Raw genomic sequence first — 27776 nt, forward strand, 5'->3', positions numbered from 1 at the left:
GTCTGTCATTATCAGGACATTCCTTCCCCTGACACAGGACAGGAAGGCCTTCAGCGCTAGTCTGATTGCCCTCAGCTCCAAAAGATTGAGATGTAGTTTGAACTCTGATGAAGACAAAGACCGTTGGCTGCTAGATAGTTGGTGTGGGCTCCCCACCCCGAGAGTGGGACGTCCGTCACTACACTCGCCTCCGGCCATGGTTGCCAAAAAGGTTCCCCTTTCAGGATATATTCCTCACAGGCCCACCATAGAAGATCTTGCGTAACTTTGATAACTGGGACCATTGTGTTCGGAGAGTCCACTGTAGGGATCTCATTCTTAGACGGGACGCTGGCACCAGGTAAATGCCAGATGCCATGAGGCGGAGCAACCTTAGGAATTTGAAGGCCGGGTGACAGTGGGCATTCTGAAACTTTGTTACCATCTGGAGAATGTCAGAATGTCGTGAGCCCTCACCTTGGGTGTCGAGCCCTTTCCCAAGGACGTGTCTAAAACAGCCCCGATATACTGGAGTTGTTGGGAATGTAATGTGTGAATTTTTGAAATTGAGGCAGATGCCCGGTCTGTGTAGGAAGTGGCAGGTAACGCTGAGGTGATCCAAGGCTTGTTCGGGAGAACGTGCCCTGATCAGCCAATCGTCCAGGTAAGGGTAGACGTGAATCCCCCATCTCCTGAGATGCGCTGCCACCACCACCTTTAGTTTGATGAAGACCCTCAGGTGGAGGTCAACCGAGAGGCAAGAGTCGAAACTGACAGTGCGAGCCAACACCGAACCTCATTTTTTGTGCTTGAGATGGATTGGCACATGAAAATAAGCATCATGAAGGTCCAATGACACCAACCAATCCTGTAATTGCAGGGCCTGAAGGATCTGAGAAAGTGTGACCATCTTGAATTTGTCCTTCCTGAGGAACTTGTTCAAGTATCTCAAGTCCAAGATGGGTCTTAGTCCTCCGTCTTTCTTGGGGATAAAAAAAATATGGGGAATACCAACCCTTGTTCCTCTCCGCTACAGGTACTGTTTCTATAGCACCTTTCTCTAGCAGGGTTAATATTTCCTGCACGAGGAGCGGATCTGGAATCCTCGACGAGTGTTTCCCTGGTGGTTTGGTGCGAGGCTGCGTTATGAATGGTAGGCAGTAACCGTGGGCTATTGTCTCCAGAGCCCACACATCTGAAGTAATGGCTTGCCATTCTTTGAGATACTGAGACAGTCTGCCCCCCACCAGTGACATCTGACACAAGCTCTCAAAGGTTTTGAAGCGGTTGCTGCAGACGATGATTGCAAGGTAGCTGCAGCTGGAGTTGGCTTGGCACCTCTACCTCGTCCACGACGAGGGAACTTCCGTTGGCCTATTGGATTTGCCATTCCTCTTGCCTTTCCAAATGAGGAGTAGCGAAAAGATCGTTCCTCCATGGCTGTCCCGACGGATGAAAAGTTGCCTAACAGCGGCCCCTAAAGATTTGGCAGCCAACTTCGAGGTCTGCAACCTCTCAAGGCTCTCGTCAGCCTTGCTGCCAAAAAGGTGAGACCCGTCAAACGGCATGTTGAGAAGACGAGCCTGCACATCCTGTGCAAAACCTGATTTCTGCAACCACGCAAATCTGCACATCACGGTGCTCGTGGCCATAGACCAGCTGATGTTATCCGCAGTGTCCAATCCAGACTGAAGGGACTCGTTCCTTGCATCCCCTTCTGGAATATGCTCTGCCACAATGGATATGCACTCCCGCAGAGTGGATGAAAATTTTGTTAAGGTGTACTTGGCCGACTTCAGGGCCATACTCCCAACTGAAAATATCTTACGTGCCCATCCATTCACGCGCTTGTCGTCCCCATCAACTATGAGAATGGCTCTAGCATTACCTCTCCCCCTCTCCGCCGTCCTCTATGGACATTGGGACAAAAAATCTTAATGAAGGAGAGGAAGTGGGTGAAAAATCTATATTTCTGATTGACACTGGGGATGGCAATAAATCAAAATGTATCGAGTCCCCCTTACATGGTAATGTCAACGCAAATGAGTTGGGGCTTCAACCATGTGAGGCATCACCGAATTCGAGCCCTATTGATAGCTCATTACTTGCACGATCACAATATCCTCTAGGTAAAGAGGCAGAATGGGAAGTTACCCAGGCTCAGGCTCCAGAACGGAGTAATGACTGGGAGGAGGGATCTGATGAAATTATGAATAGCCAGGTTCTAGCTGAACTTTGGCTTCACACATCACTGATCAAAAGCTTGATTGTAGCTGTGGAATTACAGAAGTGCACACATGTAACTATGTGAAAGTTATAGGCTACTCAACCGGGACAAATACAGACCAAGAGCTTGACATAGGGGTGGCGGACCCTGCGGATAATAATGTACTTTCAAAAAAATCCAACTACTCAAATAGCAGGGGAAGTGACTCAAACTCAGGAGATATGACACAAAAATAATCTGGGGATGAATAATGGGGGGAGGGAGAATGTTGCCCTACCATAAACTTAAAAGAGGTGCAAAATAAAAATAAAAAGAAACCTAATAAAAATAAGATAAAGCAAGGGAAAGGTGTGAATAAGGGCGCCAAGAATAACTGGTGAAACATTATTAAAGAAGTCTCCATTAACCTTCATACAGAGACACATTTGGATACAGATGAGGATGACGATCATGTGTAAGGGTGGTGGGGGACCCCAGCTGTAGATACCATTACAGGAAATTTGAAGAATAAGGGGACAATCAAGATCCCCAAAGGTAAAATAAATGAGGTTCCTTTTCTACCGCATAATTGATCTGATGGAGAATAATGAAGGTGTAATGTCATCACCGGGCACCCACAACACAAATGCTGCTAAAGAAAATCGGATTGCACCAATAGGCAGTATAACCTGAAGCATTAAGACTGAGATACAAAGTGAATATGAATTGGGACCCATAAAGAACTCAAATTCTGTGAAATTGGTAGACCGTAGTGGATTTACTCCTGCGGTCTACCCACAAAATATGGATGATAGAGAGTGTATACAGTCGAATGGTCCAGGGCTTGAAAAATATCTTATAGATCCTGCACCTGAGGTCGAAAAGAACGTTGGTGTGACAGAGGGATTAGGTAAGCAGCTTATGCATAGTAAGGACAAATATTAGTTAGATTAAAGAGGGTGGGGATACAGTGATGGAATGGGTTACAACCGAGGAAACCAATATCCAGCCACCTATTAGGGAAGTCATGACTGAAACCCCGTTGCAAGAACATACAGAGTCACTTAACATGAAAACCTTAACGCAAAGAACTAAGGGGATAGAAACACTGATAGTAGGTGGTTACGAGGAGCAGGCTTCTATTAACTCACAAACTGACTTACAGTCTACAAACATAACAGAAGGTATTAGGAACCCAAGAAACCTAGTTTTAGGGGAGGAGGTACAATTGAGACCTCCCCGTTATCCTGAAAGTTCTAGTGTCGTGTTGCAATATTTGTTTTCATATGGTGGTCCACCTTCTCTAAGCCACTGGAATATCCTGGCTTTGTTCAATGAAATTCCGAGCCTCTCTTTAATCTCCTCTGGAGACATAAAACTTGTTGATTTTGTGCACCCTAAACGATATGATTTTGTAAGGATAACCTTTCATTCACGTACAATATGTGAGGCTGTCCTTGGGGAGGCCGAATCTTTCCATAGATTTGGATATGATGTACAGAGCATTAGCCGAGGAGACCCAAATCTTGGAATAGGGCACCAATTGGACGAACAAAGGGAAAGGAATGTGAATAATACCAAATGCATTGAGGGTGGAAACACTGAGGTAGGAGATTTGAATGAACCTATTTTAAGGTGGCTTGCCATGACATTACGTGGCTATTTCCCAACCTTAGGGATTAAAACCTAATACTTAAACATGCCTGATAAATTGTCCCTAATATGTTGGAATACTAGGCGCCATTGGTTTTTAAAGAACTCACCTGAAATTGGTTCTGACTTAATGTCAAGCTCTATTATCTGCCTCCAGGAGACATGGTTTACAGTGCCTTATGTTTTGGATGACTATATCGTCCAGTCAATACTATCTAAGAAGGGACCACGAGGTAGACCTTCGGGGGGTTTTTTGATCGCTATCAGAGTGCACATGGGGCTAAACTTTCTAAAGGTTTTTCAGATATCTAGGTGGTGCCTGGCAGTACTGATACAGGTTAAAAACTAAAATATTTTGGGTTTATGCAATATTTTGGTAAACATTTATTGGGAACTCAAGCTAGACCTGAAAGAATCCCTGGTCCTGCTGGGACGTATATTAGAGGACTGCCATGAAATATGTTTGGAACTTACGATTATGGTGGTGGGAGATTTTAATGTGGAAATACCATGGCAAGAGACAATAGATGGGGTCAATGTAGGAAATACTAGACTAGTCCCTGATCAAACTAGTTGTGATAAACATCGCTGGTACAATGTCAAAAATGGCACAGGGCCAATTGTGGGGATACTTCTTTGATGATTGGGGTCTGTGTAATGCTAGAGAACTCTTAAGTATTACAGCAGAGCATACTACATGGTTTAAGGGTGATCTATCCACTACAAAAGACCATATTTTTCTCTCGAAACCTTTGTTGCAATTTGCAAATGCATATAGTTTAATTAGCACCACTTGCAGTGATCATAAGGTCTTAGAGATGAAATTTGGAGGGGATTGGGGAACAGTGAATAATGGATTATGCAAATCTGTGCTCCAGGTCAATCCAGCTAAAACGAGAATCGTCTGGCATAGGGATAATGTGGGAAAGACCAACGCAGTTTTTCTCTCCGATTTCAATATATCAAATATCGGGAAGATGCTAACTCTCTATACCACTGATGTTTTTTGTCATTATGTACAAAACATAATAAAGAATACAGCAACTTCTTTGGGAGAAAAGCGTAGAAATTGTAAACATGTGCATACCCATGATGCGACAGTGAGACAAATCAAGAATAGCAGAGTCAGGGAGCCTAGGCAAATATCCAAAATGAATTTACCATTCAGCGAAAGGGTGTTGCAAAAGAAAAAGGTAAATAATAAATGGAAGAACAGAGAAAAGGCGCATCGTGCAACCCTTTATCAAACGGATGGTGAGAACATGCTTTCTGCCCTTAGGGATAACACCTCAAGGTCATTCTGGGCTCTGATAAATTATAAGATCCCTTCTGATCCAACTGGGCAGTCTGTGGCTATTTCAGGAACAACCCGCTCTCTATGCATATTCTTGATGCCACATGGCATTTAGATATTAAAATCTTAATACGGAAGGCCTCACCATCCAGGGCTGCCGGGCCAAATGGCCTAGCAAACGTCATTTACAAAGAAAATCGTGACTTATGGTAAAACATTCTTTATATCTTATTCAGTGATATAGTAAGGACTAGGAATATTCCAGCATCTTGGCACATATCTTACATAGTCCCGATATACAAGAAATGCGATCGGTCATGTCCAACAAACTACAGACCCATTGCGCTATTAGATGCAGATTCAAAGATTTTTTCCGGATTGGTTTTGAAGGATATTCAGGCGTGGGCAAAACACTAACAACATTCTATCTAGGTTCCAATTTGGGTTTAGGAAGAACATTGGAACCGATGTTGGGGGCCTATTGTTGAACATCATGCAAAAAAAAGCATGGAAGGCTAATAGTGTTCCTATTTATGTCGCATCAATTGACCTCACAATGGCATTCGATATGGTAGAGAGAAGTTTGCTCTGGGCAAAACCAAGTCTAATTAATACTGTTCTATCTGCATGAGGGGTCAAAGTTACAGGAGCGTCTTAACAACTCTGGAACACTCTCAATACCCATTAATGCAACTAATCGTCTTCGACAAGGTTGTGTTTTATTATTATTATTTTTTTTTTTATTAAAATGCATTTGGTTTACATCTTAAACCTTACATTTATCGTTCACATTCAGTTTACATTATTCTCCTTCTAACAAATTTCACAAACAAACACCAGACATCATTTATCTTTTATCCTTCTTCATTACTGTTACTATTGTCCAGCGTAATGTTTTCCCAGAAGTGAACTATGGTTGCGACCATCTTTCTATTATTTCCTATTAAGATGTGACTCCATCTTTCTTCTTTTTCCATTTTTACTGTGGCACTCGAGTATTTGGCGCTAAAGAGCAGTCTCTTTTGATTTAGTGCCTCGCATTCCATAATTACGTGATAGAGCGTTTCCGTTTTTCCTCTTGTTTGGCAGAATCTGCAGTCATTATTTGCACTTTTATATTGGCTCCATTTCCCCTGTACTTCTCTTGTTGGCAGTAGGTTCAGTCTGAATCTTAGGAACATGTCTCTAATTCTTCGATCCGGATATAATTTTAAGTAGTTTGGAAGTTGATTAAGTGCTCTTTCTTCTCCCTCGCATTTGAGTGTCATTTTATATTGATCTTTCTGTACTTGAGTTTCAATCCAATCAGTTCTACTCAGCTTCTTTTTTGCGATTTGAGGCATTTTCGTCAATGTCTCCAGTGTGATTCCTTTTTTGTTACATATAAACATGGCTGCTTCTTTCCATTTGTCCAATGTAACATCGTTTACGTGTACTTTTGAAGTTCTTAGGATTTCCAATGCCGGTATCTTTTCTTCGCTGTTCATTTTTCTGTAGAAGTCTATTATTTTCCATTCGATTATTGATTCTAATGATTGGAGGCCCAATTCATAGCGTATCCGTATCATTGGCATGTTCTGGGGTAGACTTAGTACTTTTCTCCAATAAATCGCTTCCAATTTCATCCATATGGTTCTATCATGGTTAATCATAGTTTCAGCACCGTATGCAAGGATCGCTGTCACTTTTTGTTTATAAAAGGTTACCGCTGGTTTAAGCGAAAATTTGCCGAATTTCTTATGTATTGACAGGCCTTGTCTGGCTAACATTCTAGTTTTTGATTTTAGCTGTTCTGCCCATAGTGCTTCTGTCAGAGATTGGTTGATCCATATCCCTAAATATTTATAAGTTGTAACCTGGATCAGTTTCTCTTTCTGGAGGTAATATTGGAATGTTTTTTTCCCATTTGAGTTCTTCTTTGTTAGGTGCATGATTCTTGTTTTCTTAGTGTTTATTGTCAGTTCATTTTGTTCCATGTATTCATAAGTTTTGTTAAGAGCTTTTTGTAATCCGCACAGTGTTTTTGCTAATAAGATGATATTGTCTGCATAGATCAAACAAGGTACTGCAGTCGCATTTAATTTTGGTGGGTTGATGGTTGGTGTATTTATAGCCTCTTCAAAATCCGACGTAAACAAACTGAACAGTGCGGCTGCTAGCGGACACCCTTGCTTTAGACCATGCCAGGTGTTTATTTGCTTTGTTATTATTCCATCCGCTGTCATTCTTACTTGTATTTTTGTGTTGGAATACAAAAGTTTAATTGGTTCTAGGATGTCACTAGGGCATCTCCATTGTTCTAATTTCTTCCACAGCAGGTCTCTATTGATTTTATCATAGGCAAGGCTCAAGTCGACATATGCTACTATTGTATTAGTTTTTGTTCTTTCTGCTTCTTGTTTCATCAGATTTAGAATCATGAGATTCACGTTTGTTCCGACATTGCGCACAAATCCTGTTTGGCGCACCGCTTGATGTTTTGTTTGTTTTGCCCAAATGTTTAATCTTGTCAGTATCAAGTTAGCAAACATGTTCCCTAGTGGATCCAGGAGTGCCAGTGGTCGATAATTCTTTGGTTCTTTTGATGATCCCCGTTTGTATATTGTGATTAGTGTTGCTATTTTCCAGGACTCTGGGACCTTTTTCGTGTGGTTAATCAGATCTATAAATTTTACCACAGAATTGGGCCCAAACTTCTGGATTTTGTTTTAATGTTGCGTTCGACATGCCATCTGGCCCCGGTGCCCTTGATGTATTTAGTTTTTTTATTATGTTGGTAATGTCTTCGATATCGTATCTAATGTTCCATTGCCTTGGCAAATGTTGTTGAGTTTTCTTTATTGCTGTTGTTCGTTCTTCGTAGGGAGTTGAGAAATACTCTATCCACGCTGCTTCTGGAACATCCACTATCATTGCATTTTCAGCCTTTGTACTCGATTTCAAGAGTTCCCACAAACGTCTGGTGTTACGGTTTTTCAGGGAGGCCATCATGGATTCGACGTTTTCTTGGTCTCGCATCATTTTGGCATTTTTATGCCAATTTTTACATTTTTGTTTTGCTTGGCCAATTATTCTTTTTTTGGTTTGAGGTGATTCTTTTTGTGCTTTTTTAATGGATTCCTTTTTTTCCTTTTTCTTTACTGCGATATCTTTGTTGTAAATATATTTTCGCTCAGGTTTGGATGGATGATTCAATATCTGTTTCATTTGGAATTGGTCAGTTAACCACCCATAGTTGATTTTATTGGAATCTTCTTTCTTTGAATTCGTTAATGTTTCTGTTATTTCAGTTAGACTGTTATGCAGGATTCTCAAACGGTTCATTCTATTTACTAGTGTCAACTTGGGGATATTTATTTTGCGTCGTTCTTCTTTGTTCATTTCCCATGCGCGCTTTAGTATGTAATGATTGCTAAGTTCACTATATACATTTTTGGCTTCAATTTTTGCTTGGGTAATTCCCTTGCTCGTATAGATATAACCTATGATTGATTTGTTTTCCCCTCTTGACCATGTTGGTATTGTTTTTTTTGCTGCATTGAGGGCATCCCATCTTTCGAAGTTTCTATTGCGTGTCTCTATTATCCACCTTTGTGCTCTATTTTCCAACAGTTGATCTGCTATTAGATCTCCTTTGTCGTCAAATATATGCAGGTTGAGGTCTCCGCATATAATAAATTCTACATCTTGATGCTCTTGTGCAATGCTGTCTATCTTAGTGAAGATAGAATCTATTACTATTTCTTCTGGTACTTTCTTTGGATTCCAATATATATTGGTGATGTTTAGGTATTGGGTCCTTTTGGACTCTTTGTTCCACTGTAGTTCTACCATCACTTGTCTTTTAATTAATGTGTTTTGTGCCAAGTTTCCAATGTTCTGGTATTCAATAATTTCTGTTGTCAGTTCCTGACTAATTAGGGTAATAAGTCCCGCTGACGGTCTGCCTCCACTGTTGTTAATAGCAGGATTCATGTAAGTTAGAAATCCTTCACATATTGGAGGAGTTGTTAACCATGTCTCCTGTAAACATATCGCCTCTGCTGAGTTTAACTCTGGTTGTTCCGTTTGGAATAGATGTAAATGTCCCCTAGTATTCCATGAGCATATAGTTACTTCTTGTATGTTATTTCCTGTTCGTTGTTATTGTCTCGGTTTTTTTGTTTCTTCATTTCTGCTCTTTTCCATACTAATTTCCCGCCAGAAGGGTGATTTTTCAAAATTCCATTTGTTCGGTGTTTTATCCTTGTACTGTATTGAGTTCCTTTTTTTTTTCTCGTCCTTGTACCATCTTACTTCCTCTATTTCGCTCCATCCTTTATTTTCAATATGCAAGTTGCTTTCATCACTGCTGATATCCGAGTATGTTCTATTACTCTCTTGCTGCGTCATCCTGGGTGTTTCTTTCGTGTCGTTGTCCGTTTTGTCATCATTTGACACTCTGAATCCTCTATCTTCCAGTTCTTCAGCGCATGATGATATTAAACTTTTCAATTCTCTTGAGCAACAATATATCCAGATTTTATCCAATCTCTGGTCGTCTCTAAATTCGATTTGTTTCAGATCTTTTGATTTTAGTTTTTCCAATTTTGGAATTGCGTTAAAGAGGTGTAATAGATTAGTTCTGTTCATCAAAATGTTAGCCTCTTTTTTAGATCTTCCTTCTAACTTTAATCTCATTACACTTTCCTTATAATAGGGGTCAACAAATTGGAGTTGTTCAAGTTTTGATCTTTCTTCGTTCCTAGGCTGTTTCATTCTTCGGTCAGCTCGTTTATCTCTGTTTTTGTTTGTTTCTTCGGACTGTTGTTCCTGGTCTATTCTCTCTTTTCCTGTTGTGTTCAAAGTGCTATTTCCTGTGTACAATTCTTCATCTGAAATTTCTTCACAGGATAGCTCAATTGATATATATGATTCTGTAATAGTTTCGTCGTAACAGTCAATTGTCAGCATAGATGCAGGATTTGGTTGTTGTTCCTGTTGCCCTTCGCCGCTTTTGTCTTCATTTCTAACCTTCTCTGGTTCCTGTGTTGAATAAGTGGAAAGGTTCAATAGTGATTCAATATTTCCTTCTTCACTTGATGAGACGCTCACAGATTGAATGTTATCGCCCTCGCTTATTATTTCTTGGGTTTGGGTGGATTCTTCTACTCCTCTTGATCTTGCTTCGCTTTCTATTGTTACTGTATCCACTATGCTCATTTCTTTATGTTTTTGGAACTGTGGTTTTTTACGATTATCTTTAGCACTTTGGGCTAGGTTCCTGAGAAATGCTCTAGATCCTCTTTGTTGTTTTTTTGTCTGTTTTTTTGCCATTTGCGTTTGTTTTATTTGAAGTATTCATTGACTGTTGTTCGAATATGCTATAGTTCACATTCCCTTGTGTTGTCTCAGGCTGCAGATTTATTGTATTTGTTGTTAATTCCGCTATCTGGTTTATAGGTTTTTTATTTATTTTTGTCTTAAGTTCTTCGGATGTCAAGTCTATTAGGAGCATGTCGTTCAGGTTCTCTGTTTCATCATTATAATTGTTCTCTCTCCTATTCTGTGTGCTGTCTCCTATTGTCTTAGCGGAGCCTATCTTATGTGCTCCCAACTTTTGATCTTTCTCTTTTTGATTTTTTCCTTCCATGTTATTCTTCGCTATGGATGTTTTTGTGAACAAAATTAGGGCTTCCATAAGGGTTGCTTTGTCCATTCTATCTTGTCTTGCTATCTCTGCCAGTCTTTGTTGCCATATATAGCTGTTTTCTGCTTCTATGCTGAGCCGTTCTTGTAGTTTGTATACCAGCAGTTCTAAATTCTTTTGTTTGGTGGATATGGAATTGAGTATCGTAGTGTGTTCTTTCATTGTTTCATGACTTGCTTCTTGTAGCTTTATGTAAGGTATCATTGTTTGTGTTGTTACAGCTATCAGCATGTTCTGTAGATCCAGCATTGATGTAGCCACTGACTCTTGTTTATTTCCTGGCTTAGGTGGACAATCGCCAACAGATTCCTCTGGCATGTAGTTTGTTTTCTTGGCATTGGTTTCCTTATTCGCTCTTTGTATCTTGTTTGTAGTTGTATAACTTGAGTCAGTATAGTTTTGCCAACTATTGGTCTCATTATTTGTTTCTAATGTTCTTTCAGCTAAATTAGCTTGTTTTCTGTTGTTCCTATTTATTTGTTGTAATTCCATCAATGTTTCAATTTCTGTTAAATCCAGCGATAGACGTTCCATTCGACATTGACTAATTGGCGCAGTTTCTTTTATAAATCTTTCTGATTTGGACGCTCTTTGATAGTACAATTTCCATTGCTCTTTTGCCTTAATTGCTTTTTCTTTCTGTGGTACTAGTGGCTGTTCATGTTTACTGGTATCACTTTCTTGCTTTAAGCTTTTTGCACCAAGTTTTTGTTCGATGGATGTTGCCGGTTCTGTTAGTTCCTTTTTATCTGTTTTTGTCACTTGCTCCTTTCCCCTCTGCCTCTGGGGATTAATTGCTTCTTCGATATGGTAGAGAGAAGTTTGCTCTGGGCAAAACCAAGTCTAATTAATACTGTTCTATCTGCATGAGGGGTCAAAGTTACAGGAGCGTCTTAACAACTCTGGAACACTCTCAATACCAATTAATGCAACTAATCGTCTTCGACAAAGTTGTGTTATATCTTACATAGTCCCGATATACAAGAAATGCGATCGGTCATGTCCAACAAACTACAGACCCATTGCGCTATTAGATGCAGATTCAAAGATTTTTTCCGGATTGGTTTTGAAGGATATTCAGGCGTGGGCAAAACACTAACAACATTCTATCTAGGTTCCAATTTGGGTTTAGGAAGAACATTGGAACCGATGTTGGGGGCCTATTGTTGAACATCATGCAAAAAAAAAGCATGGAAGGCTAATAGTGTTCCTATTTATGTCGCATCAATTGACCTCACAATGGCATTCGATATGGTAGAGAGAAGTTTGCTCTGGGTAAAACCAAGTCTAATTAATACTGTTCTATCTGCATGAGGGGTCAAAGTTACAGGAGCGTCTTAACAACTCTGGAACACTCTCAATACCCATTAATGCAACTAATCGTCTTCGACAAGGTTGTGTTTTTGCACCTACGATCTTTAATCTATATGTCTCTGATGCAAGCGTAGTTCTAGAGGCTACTGCCTTTAATCCCCCGGTGGTGGTGGGAGTAAAAATTAGCTGGACAGCCTATGCGGATGATTTTAATAAAGTTACTCACCATAGTGACTACCTTACTCCTAGTCCATAGTCCCCTTTCCTCCATACTTATGGGACATTCCTCCGTCCTATCGGACGGGACCAGAGCACTTTGTAAAAAGCATCCCATTTTTCAAAAATGTGTCCTTCCTCTCTTTTTATGCGGGGTACTGCACGCGGCCGTAACCCTGCCATCCTTAGCACCACCCAGCGCATCGCCCATCAGTCCTTTTCTATTGCCAGGTCTGAGACCTTTAAGGAATAACAGAGGGGACTATGGACTATAAGTAAGGTAGTCACTACGGTGAGTAACTTTATTATACTCCTACGTCCCGTCCCCTTTCCTCCATACTTATGAGAGATTCCCAAGCACTCCTCACAGGAATTACGGGTGGATGGAAACTCCTTACTGAAAAAGGTTTTTAAGCACAGCTTGGCCGAACTGAGCATCAGCTCTGGAGCTCAGGTCTAGATAGTAATGCCTACAAAAAGCCGATGGGGAGGCCCATGTAGCTGCTTTCGCAATGGTCTCCCAGGGGACATACTTTTGGAAGGCAACGGAAGCCGCCTTGCCTCTCACAAGATGAGCATTAATCCCTTTTGGAGGCTGAAGACCCTGAACAGTGTAAGCCTCCGCAATACAGGCAGCAATTCATCTGGAGATGGTCGCTTTCAAGGCCGGCTTACCTTGCGGGTTACCAAAAGTCACCAAAAGCTGAGAAGAGTTCCTAAGCTGAGATGTTCTGTCCAGATAGAACTTAAAAGCTCTTCTAACATCCAGGCAATGCAAAACCCTTTCAGCCTCTGAGTCTGGGTTAGGAAAGAAGACCGGCAAGGAGATTGACTGATTCAGATGAAAATCAGAGACCACTTTTGGAAGGAAGGAAGGATTCGTCCTCAGGACAACCTTATCCTTAGGAAAAACCAGGAAGGGATGCTCCACCGACAAGGCCTGGAGCTCACTCACACACCTTGCCGAAGTCACAGCCACAAAGAAGGACATTTTCCACGAAAGGTACTTTCGTGGAAAATTAGACTTGGTGGACCATGTAGTGTTATGCAATCACCTTCAATCTGCCGCCAACTTCACTAATGATGCTATAGCTTGGGTCCAGTCAGCAGCGTTCGACTTGGTGGACCATGTAGTGTTATGCAATCACCTTCAATCTGCCGCCAACTTCACTAATGATGCTATAGCTTGGGTCCAATCCTTCTTAGCTAACAGAACCATGAGAGTCTTCTCTATCTCAGCCTCTGCCGACCCTATCAATATAACCTGCGGGGTCCCACAAGGCTCCTGTGTATCCCCCACCATGTATAATATCTTCACCAAGCCTCTGTTTGACAAGTTGGATAGACTGGGTGTCACCTACACTAATTATGCGGATGACACACAGATCCTCGTACCCTTTTGGGGCAACTTTGAGGCGCACTCAGCCTTGGTGAACAAAATATACTCCCTCATTCAGGCATGGATGGCATCCCATGGCCTCTGCCTGAATGACGAAAAAACGGAGCTACTAATCCTAGGCTCGGAAGCCAATATTCAAAAACGTAGTCCAAACTACACATCCTTTAACATTGATAACAACCCGATCAAGGTGATGTCTGTAGTTAAAACCTTAGGATTCTACCTGGATTCCTCACTCACCCTTAAAAAGCAAGTCAACTCCCTTGCCTCATCCACAACGTACACCTGCAAACTTATCAGAGCCTCCAGACCATACCTTTCGAGAGCGAGCTGTACCACACTAGCCAATGCTCTTATTGCGTCAACGTTAGATTACTGTAATGCCCTGTACTCAGGAGCTAACAAATATATCACAGACAAAATTCAAAGACTGCAGAACAATGCCCTGAGGGCAGCACTGAACATCCCCTACTGAGAGCATAAAACCGAATTCAGGAAAGAGGTAAACTGGTTGAAAATAACGGACAGAATTCTCCTCAAAACAGCATCCCTCACCTCCAAATGCTTGAATAACCTAGCCCCCCATACCTAATGGATAAAATTACTAGGAGAACAACTACCCGCCCTACGAGATCTGCCAACTCATATGCTGGAGATCCCTAGGTTCAAACGCTCGACAGCAGGAGGCTCTAGCTTCCCTGTTAAAGCGGCACAATGTTGGAACAAATGACCAGTTCACCTCAGACTAGAACAACCCTATCTTAAATTCAGACATAAGATACTCAACTGGCTACACACTAACGATACCTAATGAATCTATACTCCTATCTCTCCAGCCCCACCCTTTTTGATCCCACCTAACTACTCCGTAGCCAGGCTAACTATGTACGCATAGTCGTCTGCCCTGTCATGTTTGTATGTAACAAAGTAGACATGTAAGGTGGTTTACACATAGCTGTGCATGTGGGTGTGCACATACTGATATTCATGATAATGCTTCCTGATCTTCAAAGACCATTGCTTTGTATTTATTGTATCCTGTACCTGCATCTTGCTCCGATTGCAATCACTGCTCTATGTATTGCTACCTTTGCACTGTAACTAAGTTTTAAGATTTCTTATTTCTCTTGCGCCCGTCTCCCTAAGGGCTTGGTGCGCATTACCAAACAAATAAACAAACAAACAAAAGTTCGACTGTAGCCATGGGCTCAAAAGGCTTATGGCACAAGGCCGTAAGGACCACATTCAGATCCCATGTTGGATGTGGTTTACGTACAGGAGGGTAAAGATGCATAAGGCCCACAAAGTGTCTTTTACTGACTGGATTTGACAGTGAAAAAGAGCACTGATCCATGGACAGATAAGCAGCAATAGCCGACAGGTAAGTCCTGCAGGACAAGACATGAATGCCAGATTGTACCAGATGTGAGACAAAGGACAGAACCACGTCAATAGTAGCCTCCCTGGGGTCCAGATGCCTTGCCAAACACCAGTGGCAGAACCACAGCCATTTACTTTTATACTGAGATCTTGTCGAGGGTTTTCTGGTCGCCTGAATAATGCGCATGTTATCTGCAGACAAATTGAGGCGCTCTAAGGATCTGAACTCAGGCACCAGGCCGCCAAGATGAACGATTGTGGGGAGGGGTGCCACAACTGCCGTTCGCTCTGGTGAAGCAGATTGGGAACCATCGGAAACCTGATCGGCGCACACACTGATTGATGCTGAAGCTCCGAAAACTAAAACCTGGCCGGCCACCACGGTGCTATGATCAGAAGAGAACAATTCACTGTGCCCCTCAGCTTGCAAAGCGACCGATGAATCAAGAGGCAGAGGGGGAAAAGCACAGGCCCTCGTGTTGTGCCAGGGAATTTGAGAGCATCTCCCAGAGAGAAGGCTCCCAGCCTGTTTCTGGAGGCATACAGGGGAAGCGTCCTGTTTCTCAACATCACAAAGAGGTCCTCTTCTCGAGTACCCCAGCAACAGTAAATCTATAAGAGGACCTCTGTGTTCAGTTCCCACTCGTAGCTGACCATTGTTCGTCGGCTGAGGGCATCTGCAGTAACATTCAGCTGGCCCGGGATGTGTACTGCCACCAGCCAGATACCATGCTGAACAGCCCATTCGCAAATCTGAAAGGCAAGATCCACAAGAGGAGGGCACTTGTTACCCCCCTGCTTGTTGATATAAAACATGGACACCACATTGTCCGTGCGGACACGAACCAATTTGTTGGCAATGACAGGCTTGAATGCTTTCAGCGCCAAGAATATCGCCAGGAGCTCCAGGTGGTTTATATGAAGCCGTCAGCCCTGCGGCGACCAGAGATCGGACACCTGAAGAAGATCCAACGTCGCACCCCAACCCAGAAGGTAGGAATCCATTATGACCGTTAATAGCGAGCAGGGGTCTTGAAAAGCAGCGCCCACCGACAGATTGCTGAGAGAAGACCACCACAGGAGGTCTGTCCTCATGAAGGATGGAACCAAAATCATTTTGGAGTCTGGATCCACTGCTTGGCGCCACGAGCTCAGAAGAGCCGTTTGCGTCCTCCTCATCTTGAGACGAGCAAGAGGAAGGGCCAGGACACACGAAGCCATAAGGCCCAGAAGCCTCTGGAACCACCAGGCCGACATGCTCTCCGACCGCATAAACACCTGACACGGGCCAACAGATCTGCCATTCTGTCCCCGGTCAGGTATACTGTGCAGTCGATCATGTTCTAACGAAAACCCAGGAAAATCAAGTCCTGAGAGACCGTCATGGAGGATTTCCATCAGTTCACGGCAGCCCAAGGTGGAACAGGAGCTGGAGGAGAAACTGAAGGTTGTTCAAGGCTGACAGAGGACAAGGACTGCGCAGCAGCCCATCGTCCCAATAAGGATACACATGGATACCCTGTAGCCAAAGATGAGCTGCGATGAACGACATCATCTTCGTAAAGACACGTGGTGCCGAGCTGAGGCCAAAAGGGAGCACACGAAACTGGAAATGCTCCTCCCCTATGGAAAACCGTAGGTATTTCCGATACAGACTCCAAATAAGGATATGCATATAAGCATCCTGAAGGTCCACCACGCTGAGCCAGTCGCCCTTCTGCAAAGAGGACTATCTGACAGGGCGTGATCATCTTGAATTTCTCTTGGGGAAGAGATTGAACTGAGAAAGGTCTAAGATGGTGCGCAGACCAGCCTGGTTGGGTTTGGGAACCGTAAACAGACGGGAGTAGAAGGCCTCCCCTCACTCACCTAGGGGAACGGGTTCCACCGCCCTCAGATCCAGAAGCTTCTGGACCTCGGCTCTGACGGAGGGCGTTGCCGACTGCTGGAAGGGAGGATTGTGGGATACGGGGGAAGGGGCAAGCGGAAGCCCGCCCGAGCAACTGACAAGACCCACCGGTCCTCGGTGATGGTCTGCCACGCCTCCCAGTTAGACGCAATGCGCCCTCCCACCGGGGTATCGTGCGAGCGCAGAAAACCATCATTTAGCTGGTTTCTCGGTGGCGGGACCACTGGATCCTGAGGAGGAGGCCGAGGATCGGGAGAAAAACCGGCCTCGCTGCTGAAGGGAGTTTCCGGTTGGCGTATCGACCCTAAGCGTCTTCCGATCCAGAAACCCCCGAAAACCAGAGGAAGGCCGAGGCTGCGAAGACGTCCTCTGCGCCGTGGAAGGCGGTTTCACCAAAACGGACAGGGCGGTCTGAGTGCTGTCCTTAGTCTTGGTCAGTTCAACGTCTGTTGACAAATGAATAAGCTCTTTGCCGTCAAAAGGCAGGTCCAGAACGTTATCCTGCTCCTCTTTGGAAAACTTCTTGCCATGAAGCCGGACCTGACGAGAGGTGTCCACGCCAAGCATGATGCCCCGGGCCGAGGAGTCAACATGATGCGCCGCAGCCTATAGCATATCCTGCGTCAGGACCCTGGCTTCTGACAAACCTGCTTTAAAATCGTCTAGTTTATCCACGGGGATGAAGTCCTCAAACTATGACAGACCTTTCCACATTTTCATATTCGCCCCCGCTAACACAAGCCCTGCGTTCGCTTGGCGCAACTGCAGGTCTGAATTAGCAAAGATCTTCCTCCCCAAAGAGTCAAGAAGCTTGTCCTCTTTGGCAGGAACCTGGGCTGCCGCTGTAGATGATGCTGAAGCCAGCCTGGATTGTAACGTGGCAGCAGCCACCACCGTGGAGGAAGGGGGCGGACAAGACGCTAAGGCTACCTCTTCCGAAGAATGAAGCCCATAACGAGCGTCAATCTTTTTCTTAACAAACAGTCCAGAGTGTGGTTTCTCCCAGACCTTACGGACCTCGGCCAATATGTCCTTCTGGAAGAACAAGCCGGTACGCTCCAGAGGAGACAAGGTGAACGCCTCAGAAAGCACCCCTTCCTGAGGAGCGGGTGCCAAGGATACTGAAACATCCAGAAGACACATGTCCAGCACCAGGTCGTGAAAGGCTCTAACAGTGCAGGGCTGGTCCTCGCTGTCCTGATCCCACTGTGTGTCATCCGACACGTCCGGGTCAAGCTGCATTGCATCTGGCCCTGCTGAAGATTTGTCCACTGGGGACAAGGGAGGTAAGGGAGGAAGAACTGGAGGCGGGCTGGCCGGTAGAGGCGGAGCTGCCGGGACCACCGGTGCTGCGGCTGGAGCTGACGGCGCAGGAGCTACTGGAGGGCAGATTTCCCTAAACAAACCTCAGAAATACTCCTTCATGGGGTCGGAGTGCATAAGCCTTTGAAAGTTTCCGAAAAAGGCATCCTCCGCCGACGGTTTAGGCGTGGCAAGAGGGGCCCTCTCATGAGCAGAGTAGCTCCAGGGGCGTAATGGAGAGGGCTGCCACGAAGGTCCTACTCCACTAGAATCAACGTAGATCAAGGGCGCAGATGTCACAGGGAGTGAGATGGTGTGCGGTAAAGGCATCCGAGCGTTCCAGTCAAAGACTGGACGAAAAGGATGCGCGCAAGGAAAACGATATTCACCTGAAAAACTGCTCCCAGCACCAAAAGCCGATGGTGTAGGTGTAAGGGAGGAGTCCAAAATGGCTGCTGTAGTCTTGGCGGGAACAACCGCCATTTTGTCAGCTCCTGAGGAGAACTGCGACACATGTGGAAGTGAGGCAGGGGCCTCCACAGGTGGGTCAGGGGTCTTCATTTTAGCCTTGACACAAGGAACCTCGGCAGAGCCGGTACTGTGTGGCCTAGGATGTTTCTGAGACATACTATCAGCCAAATTAGCTTCCACCGGAGGGACCTCGGCCACCCTGGTAACAGAGGAATTACTGTCAGAGACCTCACTCTGTGCCCCCTCAACAGAACCGGTGTCACCGCCAAAGCGGGAACAGTGAGGAGTACACCTCACCGACAAGACCTTTACAGGCCTCTCAGAACTGTGGGTCACCTTAGCCTCAAACAGAGGAACCTCAGACCGGAGTCCGGTAATAGCTCCCTCACAAGGGGCCTTGAACCTTAGTTCGGTACAGAAAGCCTCAACTGAGGCCTCGGGGCATACCCCATTGTCTGTATGGGAAGCTCCAGACAAGGAGACCTCGAAGCAAGCGCCCGTATCCACTGCCTGAGTAGAACTGGGACCACAAACAGCCTCCACAGGAGGGGCCTCGGATTGTAATCCGGTGTCGATAGGCCCCTTTCGGAGACCCTCTGAGAAAACTCTGGTACACTTTTTAGGCATAGAAGGCACCTCAGGAGAAACCCCAGTAACAGAGCTCTTGAAGCTCCTCCCGGAACGGGAAGACCCCGGGAAGGAGTCCCCCAGCCGGGGTGCCCTAAGAACTAAAGAACTTACCAGGCGTCTCTTCTTCTCGCCGAAGTTCTGAAAATGCGGAGGAGGAGCACGCTGAAACACCTTCTCCCATCGCTCTAGACGAAGCTGAAGAGCCCGAACCGAAAAGGAATCGTAGCAGAAGCACAAGTCCCACCGGTGGAAAAAAAAAAACTCAAAGTGGAATGCTTGGAATATTTGAAGAAACTTGGAGTATCTCTTGATCTCCTTATCTTCAACCCAGTTAAGGTTAAAAAATCTTTGAGTGGATGGACTGAAGTTATACTATGGGGAAAGTTTTGGAAACCCATTTATATAAGCAGTTGGTATCTCATTCTAAGCGTGGGGGTACCCTGGAGCCATACTTGACCCTATTTCCAGATAAGCAAATGAGAAATGAATTCATGAGTTTTAGATTTAACGTGCTGTTGACTCGAGAGATCACTGATATACGGGAGAAAGGGAATGAACCTCGAACCCTCTGTAGGTTTTGTGGCATTGGCGGAATAACAGAAACACCTATTGATTGTCTGTAGTGCACTAAGAAGGGAGCGTATAGAATCTTTTCACAAATATGTATTAAATACTGAATATGTAAATCTTGATAGATTATGATGGAATATGTTACATGGAAAGAAGACCTCCCTGCAGATAGCTTTAATTAGATTTCTGAGTAATACTTGAAAATTGACAATGACTGGAAATATAGATTGAAATGATTATTGAGCATATAGTTAGCCACTTTAACATAAGGATGTAAATGCAGCAACTTTGTTAACTATAGGATTTCTGAATACTTTAGGTGAAAGTTTGGTTATAGATATTTTAATTGTTGTAATGAAGTTGGAAATGAGATGTGAATTGTTTTCTTTTCTATGATCTATGAAGCCCAGTTTCTTATTTTATATATACTAACTTGATGTGTTATATTTTATGTATTTTTGAGTATTGATGTATTATTTTGTAGCTGTGTTCTATTTTGTGTATTAATAAGCGCTGTCGTTTGTTTTGTATTAAATAATATGCAATGTGATATCTCTATTATTTTAAATTATTCAAAATGATTTCGATCATTTCTGTAATTTTGTTTGATTTTTAAAGTTTGTTTTCAAAGTTTTTTTGTAAAGTTTATGTTATAACCAAATACAAATAAATAATATCAAATTAAATGGGTAGCAACATCATTTGTTTTCAACAGAACATATCAGTGCTCAGTTGGCAGAAAAATGATTGCAACACAAATTACAAATGCAATAAACTGAAGGCTGCTAACAGAAGATTTTAATTTGCAGTACTTAAGTTATCTAGAGCATGTGCAATTTTAGTAAAATACATTTACAATGCCTTTAACTTACATTAAGTGGTTGTTTATAGGAAATGTTGACAAAATAGAGTACATTTTTAGACAGATGCAACCAGTCAAGTTGTTCGAAAATATAGTAGGACTAAATAAACATTACCAAGGCTTCAGGTTCTTGAGCAAAATATTTTCAAGAAATTTAGTGCAAACGTTTGGACAGTAAAATCGGTCACAAATGAAGCACTGATTTTCAGGTGTACTTTGGGATTCTGCTGGGGGATTTTTAATGGCAAATGGTGCACTCCTAAGCATACAAAACCAGTGTTTCTGTTACTCAGTCATTGATTGCTGTATTATTAACTGTCGTTTCTACAGTAATGTTATGGAAGTTTGCATTTCTAATTGAACAGAGTGATCACTCTCCTCTTGAGTTAATTTGCCAATGGTCAGGAGTTGTAGGTACCACAAAGATTATGTCCAACATCCAGGGGGCTGGTTGGCGATGCCTACGCTCAACAAGGAGGCATTGGAAAGAATGACTAATTCACAAGAAATTAAATAGTCTCTCAAAACAGTTAAACAATCCAGAGGCCACACAAAGAAGAGTCAATTTGTTTGGGTCTTTGGTTAAAACTACGCGGGACAGAAATATTGGCAAACAGTGTCTCCCAGTTCACGAGGTCCAGGTTATAGATCGGAATTCCCCATGGTTCGATGCAGAATGTAGAATCTCTTAAAGAAAATTGATCCATGATTTAATGAGTGGTGTACACATCTGGTCAGATTTATAGTTTCAAAGGAAACACAAAAAATAATGTATTGAGAAATAATGGAAGCGTTTTCGAAGGACATCACCAGCCCCCCATGGTTCTAGTCCAATTTCCTTACTGAAAATTGCGAATAAGATATTCTCTAAATGTTTGTCGCTCAGACTGTAGATGTGGGCTCAAAGTAATAATATCTTGAAGCCCTCCCAAGTGGACACAATCCTGGAAAAATATGGTAACGTTAAGGGAGGAAGATTATTTGTGGCTTTTTTTCAGATTTGGAAAAAGCATTTGATTTGATTGATAGAATCATATTGTGGCGTAATTTACATTTTATTGGGGTCCTTAATGGTTTATTAAATCTTATCCAGACATCTGTGTGTCTGTCCAATGTACAAGATAGGGGAATTATACATTGTTTTTCCCCACCAGTAAAGGTGAAAAGCAGGGATGTCAGTTGGTACCTATGTATTCCTTTAAGACTTTGACTCTAGGACTCCTCTTAGGAAAGTTAATCCACCTTCTCTGAAGGGGACATTTTATAGCATGCTTCGTCATGCTGGTGACCTGCTATTTTGGACTTGGAGCCAGCAGGTCTCCAACAGGGCCTGCTATACACAAATTACTATTTTGGTAAATATAGTTTGAAACTAAAAATAATAACAAATATGATGGTGTTCTGGAAAAGGGTGAAGCCTTGTAGCTGGTTTTTAAATAAATGTAGAGATATTTATTTATTTAACATTTGTACAGCACACATAACCCATAGGCATGTAGGTGCCTTTTCTTAAGAATTTGGTTACTTGAGATAGCAGGTTACAGAAATTGCATACTTGGACACCAAGGTGCCTGGTTGAGAGGTTACAACATTGTAGATCACAGATTACAATACATGCATTGAGTCACAGCAGTGTCAGAGTGAGGATTAGAGCGCTTTCTTACTGGTAGTGCTAGCTAAATTACCAGTCACCTGAAGGGTGGTATGTTTATAATAGTTACAGGCAATAATATGATCGTGTGGATAAGTAGTGGAATTCAGCGTGAGCAGATAAGGAGACACAGATGCCCACTATGAGCTGCCGGTGAGGTCACCGATCATACATCAGTGGAGATCTTGGCTAAAGAGCCAGGTTTTAAGGTTTTTCCGGAACAACCATAGCGAGGGGTCTGCTCTCAAGGCTATGAAGAGGAATTCAATGAGATGAAGAGGTACATTTTTAGTTGAGCCTACTCTTCTCAAAGAGCAGTGCTTTGGTCAATAATTTTAAGGAGACAGCTGAAAGGGTATCATTAAGGATTAAAGGGCTATTTACATTTTTTATTTCAAGTTTGGGGAATTCAGATTGGACAAGTGCCTGGAGGTATATATGGCACAGGTCTGCTCCTGATATTTTATGGCAACAAAATCTGGGGTGGTTCAAACTGTAATGTCCACGAGAAGTTGCAAAATAAATTCCTGTGCCAATACCCGTTCGACCTCAAGGTACACCTGGTAGTACCTTATGAGCTTAATTTGTGGTGTTAGTTTAAAGGTGTCGGGTCAGTTACGATGTTTTACTTAATTATTAAAAGCAAATGATTGAGGCCTCCGCTGGTTTAAAAAAAAAAAAAAAAAAAAAAGAAAAACACTTGTGGTGCTTGGGGATGGACAGGGGTTTTAAGGCACTGCCATTTGGATAGGGGTTGGGATAGAACTACATTTGGCAGATTAGGTCGATGCAAAACATTTCTTAAAGCAAGAGCTTGTCCGATGGGGAAAGAGTGGCAGATGTCCGAAATATGCATAAGCTGCCTTCTTTAGCTTTATTTGCAGACTTAGAAACACATAGAAGACAGCAAGGACACATCTGTGAAATGAGATCCCCAGAATGCAGGAGGCTGATGCTATTGGTACATTTACATGTACCCACCCTTCAATAAATGAAGGAGTGCAGAAGGAAACACAGTGTGCGTAAAAAATGGGAGTCAATGAAGATTCGGTTCATTTTATGTTCATTTGTCGTTGATTAGGTTTTTATATATAGCTTGTTTGAATATGTTAAAGCTGCTTTTTTATTTTGGGATTGTTCTATAGGAATTTTATGAAATATGATACATGTGTTTAAATGTTGCTAACTTAATGAAGAAATCGAATTAAATCAATATTGATTGAGTAATACTGGTCTTTACATGTAGGCTTTAAAGATCACTTCACATGTGCTTTGGAGGTTACCTCCTAAGAATTCTTTTTTTCATGCAATGGCAAATAGTGAATTCTAAAGACCCCGGGGCCTATTACTTTGGTGAAAAAGAGGTTAGGAATAAAAATGATAGTTTTCTGAAGGATTTGAAGCCTCTCTGCCACAAAGGGATTTTACACAAAACATAGTGGCAAACATCGGTCAAAATTTAGAGCATTTGATGACCACTTTATAGGGGGGTGTTGTGGTGGTATTAGCTAGGCATTTGGAATAATTAATTGGCTTGTTAATTTAAACGTATTAACAGTAACTTAATTCGAATTGAACATAGGGCAAAATAATAATGAAAAATGTGGCATGCATTTGCCTTATCTGCCCATTCTCCAAGTGCCAGATTGAGAGAGTATCAAACAAGGGCAATTTTGGCATCAAATACAAACCTGACTTGTACAAAAAGCAGTGCATACAAATTATTAATAAAGGAAAGTTGGGTATGCATCCCACTTATTTGTCCATTATGCTCCTGCTAGCTATACAAAGGAACAGAAAGGGACCATTTCCTCCAGGACATAAACAGGGTTCAATTATTTTGCTCATGAATACATTTGTCAGCTGAGCAAAGTATTTGAAGATGACAGGGTTTTAACAATGACACTGTTTTAATAAGTAAGGACATTTACTGAAAAATTATTTGCATGGTGGCAACAAACTCAAATGTTGCATCTACAAAGATAAGCCAACTGGAACCACAGCAGGCACATTGGCCAACGTTCTCGCACAGTCCAGTCCAGGACTCTGTCCTGGCTATAATGCTACGGAGGTCTCATCCCTTCAGCACCTCCTCTTAGGCCTCGACACCAGGGCCCAGAGCGACTGGAGAGCAACAATTTAGGGTGCCGCGAGCAACATGTTGCTCCCGGGCTACACGTTGGGGATCACTGACTTAGAGTTTCATTACAGTGTCATTGAGGTAAATGGAAGTGAATATCCAAGATGTCCGCGCATCGGCGCGGCCATGTTTTCTGGCTCATTTCGCACACGCACCACACTCCACCCCTTGGATATTCAACTACCATGACCCAATGGGCAAAAAGGAGGTTCCCAAAACCTATGAAACAAATGCTACAGATTCGGAATACAAGATATACAACAACAAATCAAAATAGCAAAAATGCAAAAAACCCAAACTAAAGCCGAACGCAACGCTTCCGGAATCCAAGAGAACATTTGACCCCACTAGTCCCAGTCCTTATCCTGCGTCACTCTAGCAACTAGATCCTTCAAATCGTTAATATGGTCTTCAATAGAAGGGAGTAGTTTCTTACCTGTAACTCCATTTCTCCAGCATTGGTATCTTTCATGGATTCACATGCTTAGAATATTCCCCGTCGTCAGACTGGGAACCCTCGGTACACATATATAGTCGTTTCCTATAGGAAAAAACTTCCGACACTTGTGTGTCCTATCCACATCTACGTCCTCTCTGGGGCCGTCCACGCATGCCCCATAGGACGTAGTGGTATAAAAGCCCCGCCCCCGCGGGTCCCGTCAGATTTCGGCCCCTCCAAAGTAGAAAGGAGAACCTGCTTATGCATATATCTTGCACATTGCATTCCGGGGAGGCTGGTGGGCGCATGTGAATCCATGAAAGATACCAATGCTGGAGAAATGGAGTTACAGGTAAGAAACTACTCCCTTCTCCAGCATTGGATCTTTCATGGATTCACATGCTTAGAATAGATTGTATAGCAGTATCCTAAAAGAAGGAGGTGAGAATGCAATGCAACATACACCGCAAAAACACCCCAAAACCTAATTATATAGGCACATAAGCAGCAACATATTTTTCGATATATACATATTCATCATACATACATATATGGGATACATTACTCACCGTAATCGTATTTCTGATGCTTGTATCTGCTTAGATTCACATGCTGTGTATAGGCCGACATCTAGTGGAAGCTGCGGAGTATTACAGTTTGTTTTTCGAAACTCGAAAATGGGCGTCGACACAGGCGTGCCAGTAATACTATCCCTAGTGTGACGTCCACTGTACCCAAGATCCCTCACGCGTCTAGGATCCTCAGATTGTATTTTTTCTGACATGAGGAAGCATGAGGAGTAGCGTGAGTACCGATAATCCAAGCAGATAGACAGAAAGGTAAGACTACAAGCAATCATGCGCCTTCTCTCGGAGGGGAGGAAGGGTGGGTCGCATGTGAATCTAAGCAGATACAAGCATCAGAAATACGATTACGGTGAGTAATGTATCCCTTCTGAGGCTTGTGGAATCTGCTTAGATCACATGCTGTGCATAGATTAGCGAGCAGTACCAGAAGAAGGAGGTGGGATGTGAGAAGGGTCATGAGCAAACAGGTGTCTTAGAACCGCTTGTCCCACTTGTGTTTGGTTTCCTGGATTCTTTTAGGATGTCCATACACCTCTGTGGTAATTGAGATGTCCAAACTCTATGACCTCAGGAGCCATGCTGCCAGGTTCATTGAGTTGGGTTGCTGGTGCACTGTTTGACCTTGTTGCTGGGACAGTAAGTTGTACCAGGCTGGAAGTTTGATGGGCTCGCACACCGCCATCCTGCATAGGTGTGGAAACCATGGTTGTCTCGCCCACATGGGAGCAACTAGGATGAGCGTCATCGATTCCTTGTTCATCTTGTACACCACCCTCCTGATGAGAGGAGTTGGTGGAAAAGCGTACGCAAACATCCCTGACCAGTTTATCCACAGGGCGTTCCCTTGGGAGTCTGGCTGGGGGAACCTGGATGCAAATCCTGGGCATTGTTTGTTTTCGCTTGTGGCGAATAAGTCTATAGTGGGGAAACCCCACTGAGAGAAGAAATCTTCTACGATCTCTCTGTGAAGGACCCATTCGTGTTCTTCTGGCAGGGAGTCTCTGCTTAGAGCATCCGCTAGGGAATTGAGCTCCCCTGGAACATGTTGCGATGACAGGAAGATGTTCCGTCTGAGTGCCCATATCCAGATTTTCTGGGCAAGCTTGGACAGATCTGGCGAACGAGTCCCTCCTTGCTTGTTCAGATAGAACATGGCTGTCGTGCTGTCCGTCCGGATCTGCACCGACAGGTTTAGTAGATGGGGCTCGAACGCCCGAAGCGCTCGGAATACTGCCAGAAGCTAGGAGGTTGATGTGGTTCTTGGCTACTGAGTGAGACCAGAGACCCTGAGCTATGTGGTGGAGATGGTGAGCTCCCCACCCAGTCAGGCATGCATCTGTAGTCACCACTGCCTGTATTTCGGGATCGTAAAAGGGTTTTCCCCTTGCGAGATTCTCTCTTGTCCACCAGTGTAGGCTCTGTACAAGTGTTGGCGAAACGACCACTAGATCGTCCCACTGACCACTTGCCTGAGACCACTGTTTCGCCAACCATTCCTGCATGGGACGCATGCGCAGTCGCGCGTGGGGGACCAGGTAAATGCATGACGCCATCATGCCCAGTAACCGCATTGCTTTGCGTACCGTTATTTGTTGACCGGACTGATAATGTGGAATTTACAGTAGTATATTCCGAATTCTCTCTTCCGAAGGGAAGGTCAACCCTTCCTGAGTATCTAGAATTGCTCCTATGAACTGTTTTGAGGTGCTTGGCACCAGGCTTGACTTCTTCTCGTTGATTGAGAAGCCTAATTCGTGGAGGAGGTCGATAGTCCTTTGAATGTTTGTCCTGCAATTTCCTGGGGTTTCCCCCGTTATGAGCCAGTCGTCCAGATAAGGGTACACTGGGATTGCCTCCCTGCGTAGGTGTGCCGCTGCCACCGCCAGTACCTTGGTGAATACCCTTGGTGCTGAAGTTATCCCGAAGGGCAGTACCTTGAATTGGTAGTGGCGACTGTCCACCTTGAAGCGCAAGTACTTTCTGTGCGCCGGGAGCATGGAAATATGAAAATAAGCATCTTTCATATCCAAGGTTGCCATGTAATCCCCCTTTTTTAGGAGGGGGATTACCTCTTGTAGCGTGGTC

At 43.4% G+C, this 27776-nt stretch overlaps 2 protein-coding genes across 5 annotated transcripts in view; both read right to left on the minus strand.

The window, feature by feature from the left end:
- The window catches only part of USP49 (ubiquitin specific peptidase 49), a 621874-nt gene that overhangs the window by 368956 nt on the left and 225142 nt on the right, over positions 1 to 27776 (minus strand). The gene's annotated exons all lie outside the window — the stretch shown is intronic.
- Positions 9276 to 10334, minus strand: LOC138520171 (M protein, serotype 6-like). The gene has a single exon (XM_069632651.1). The coding sequence runs from the start codon at positions 10332 to 10334 to the stop codon at positions 9276 to 9278; it is 1059 nt and encodes a 352-aa protein (XP_069488752.1).

The sequence above is a fragment of the Ambystoma mexicanum genome, chromosome 13, assembly GCF_040938575.1.
Source record: "Ambystoma mexicanum isolate Mex_15411 chromosome 13, UKY_AmexF1_1, whole genome shotgun sequence".
NCBI lineage: Eukaryota > Metazoa > Chordata > Amphibia > Caudata > Ambystomatidae > Ambystoma > Ambystoma mexicanum.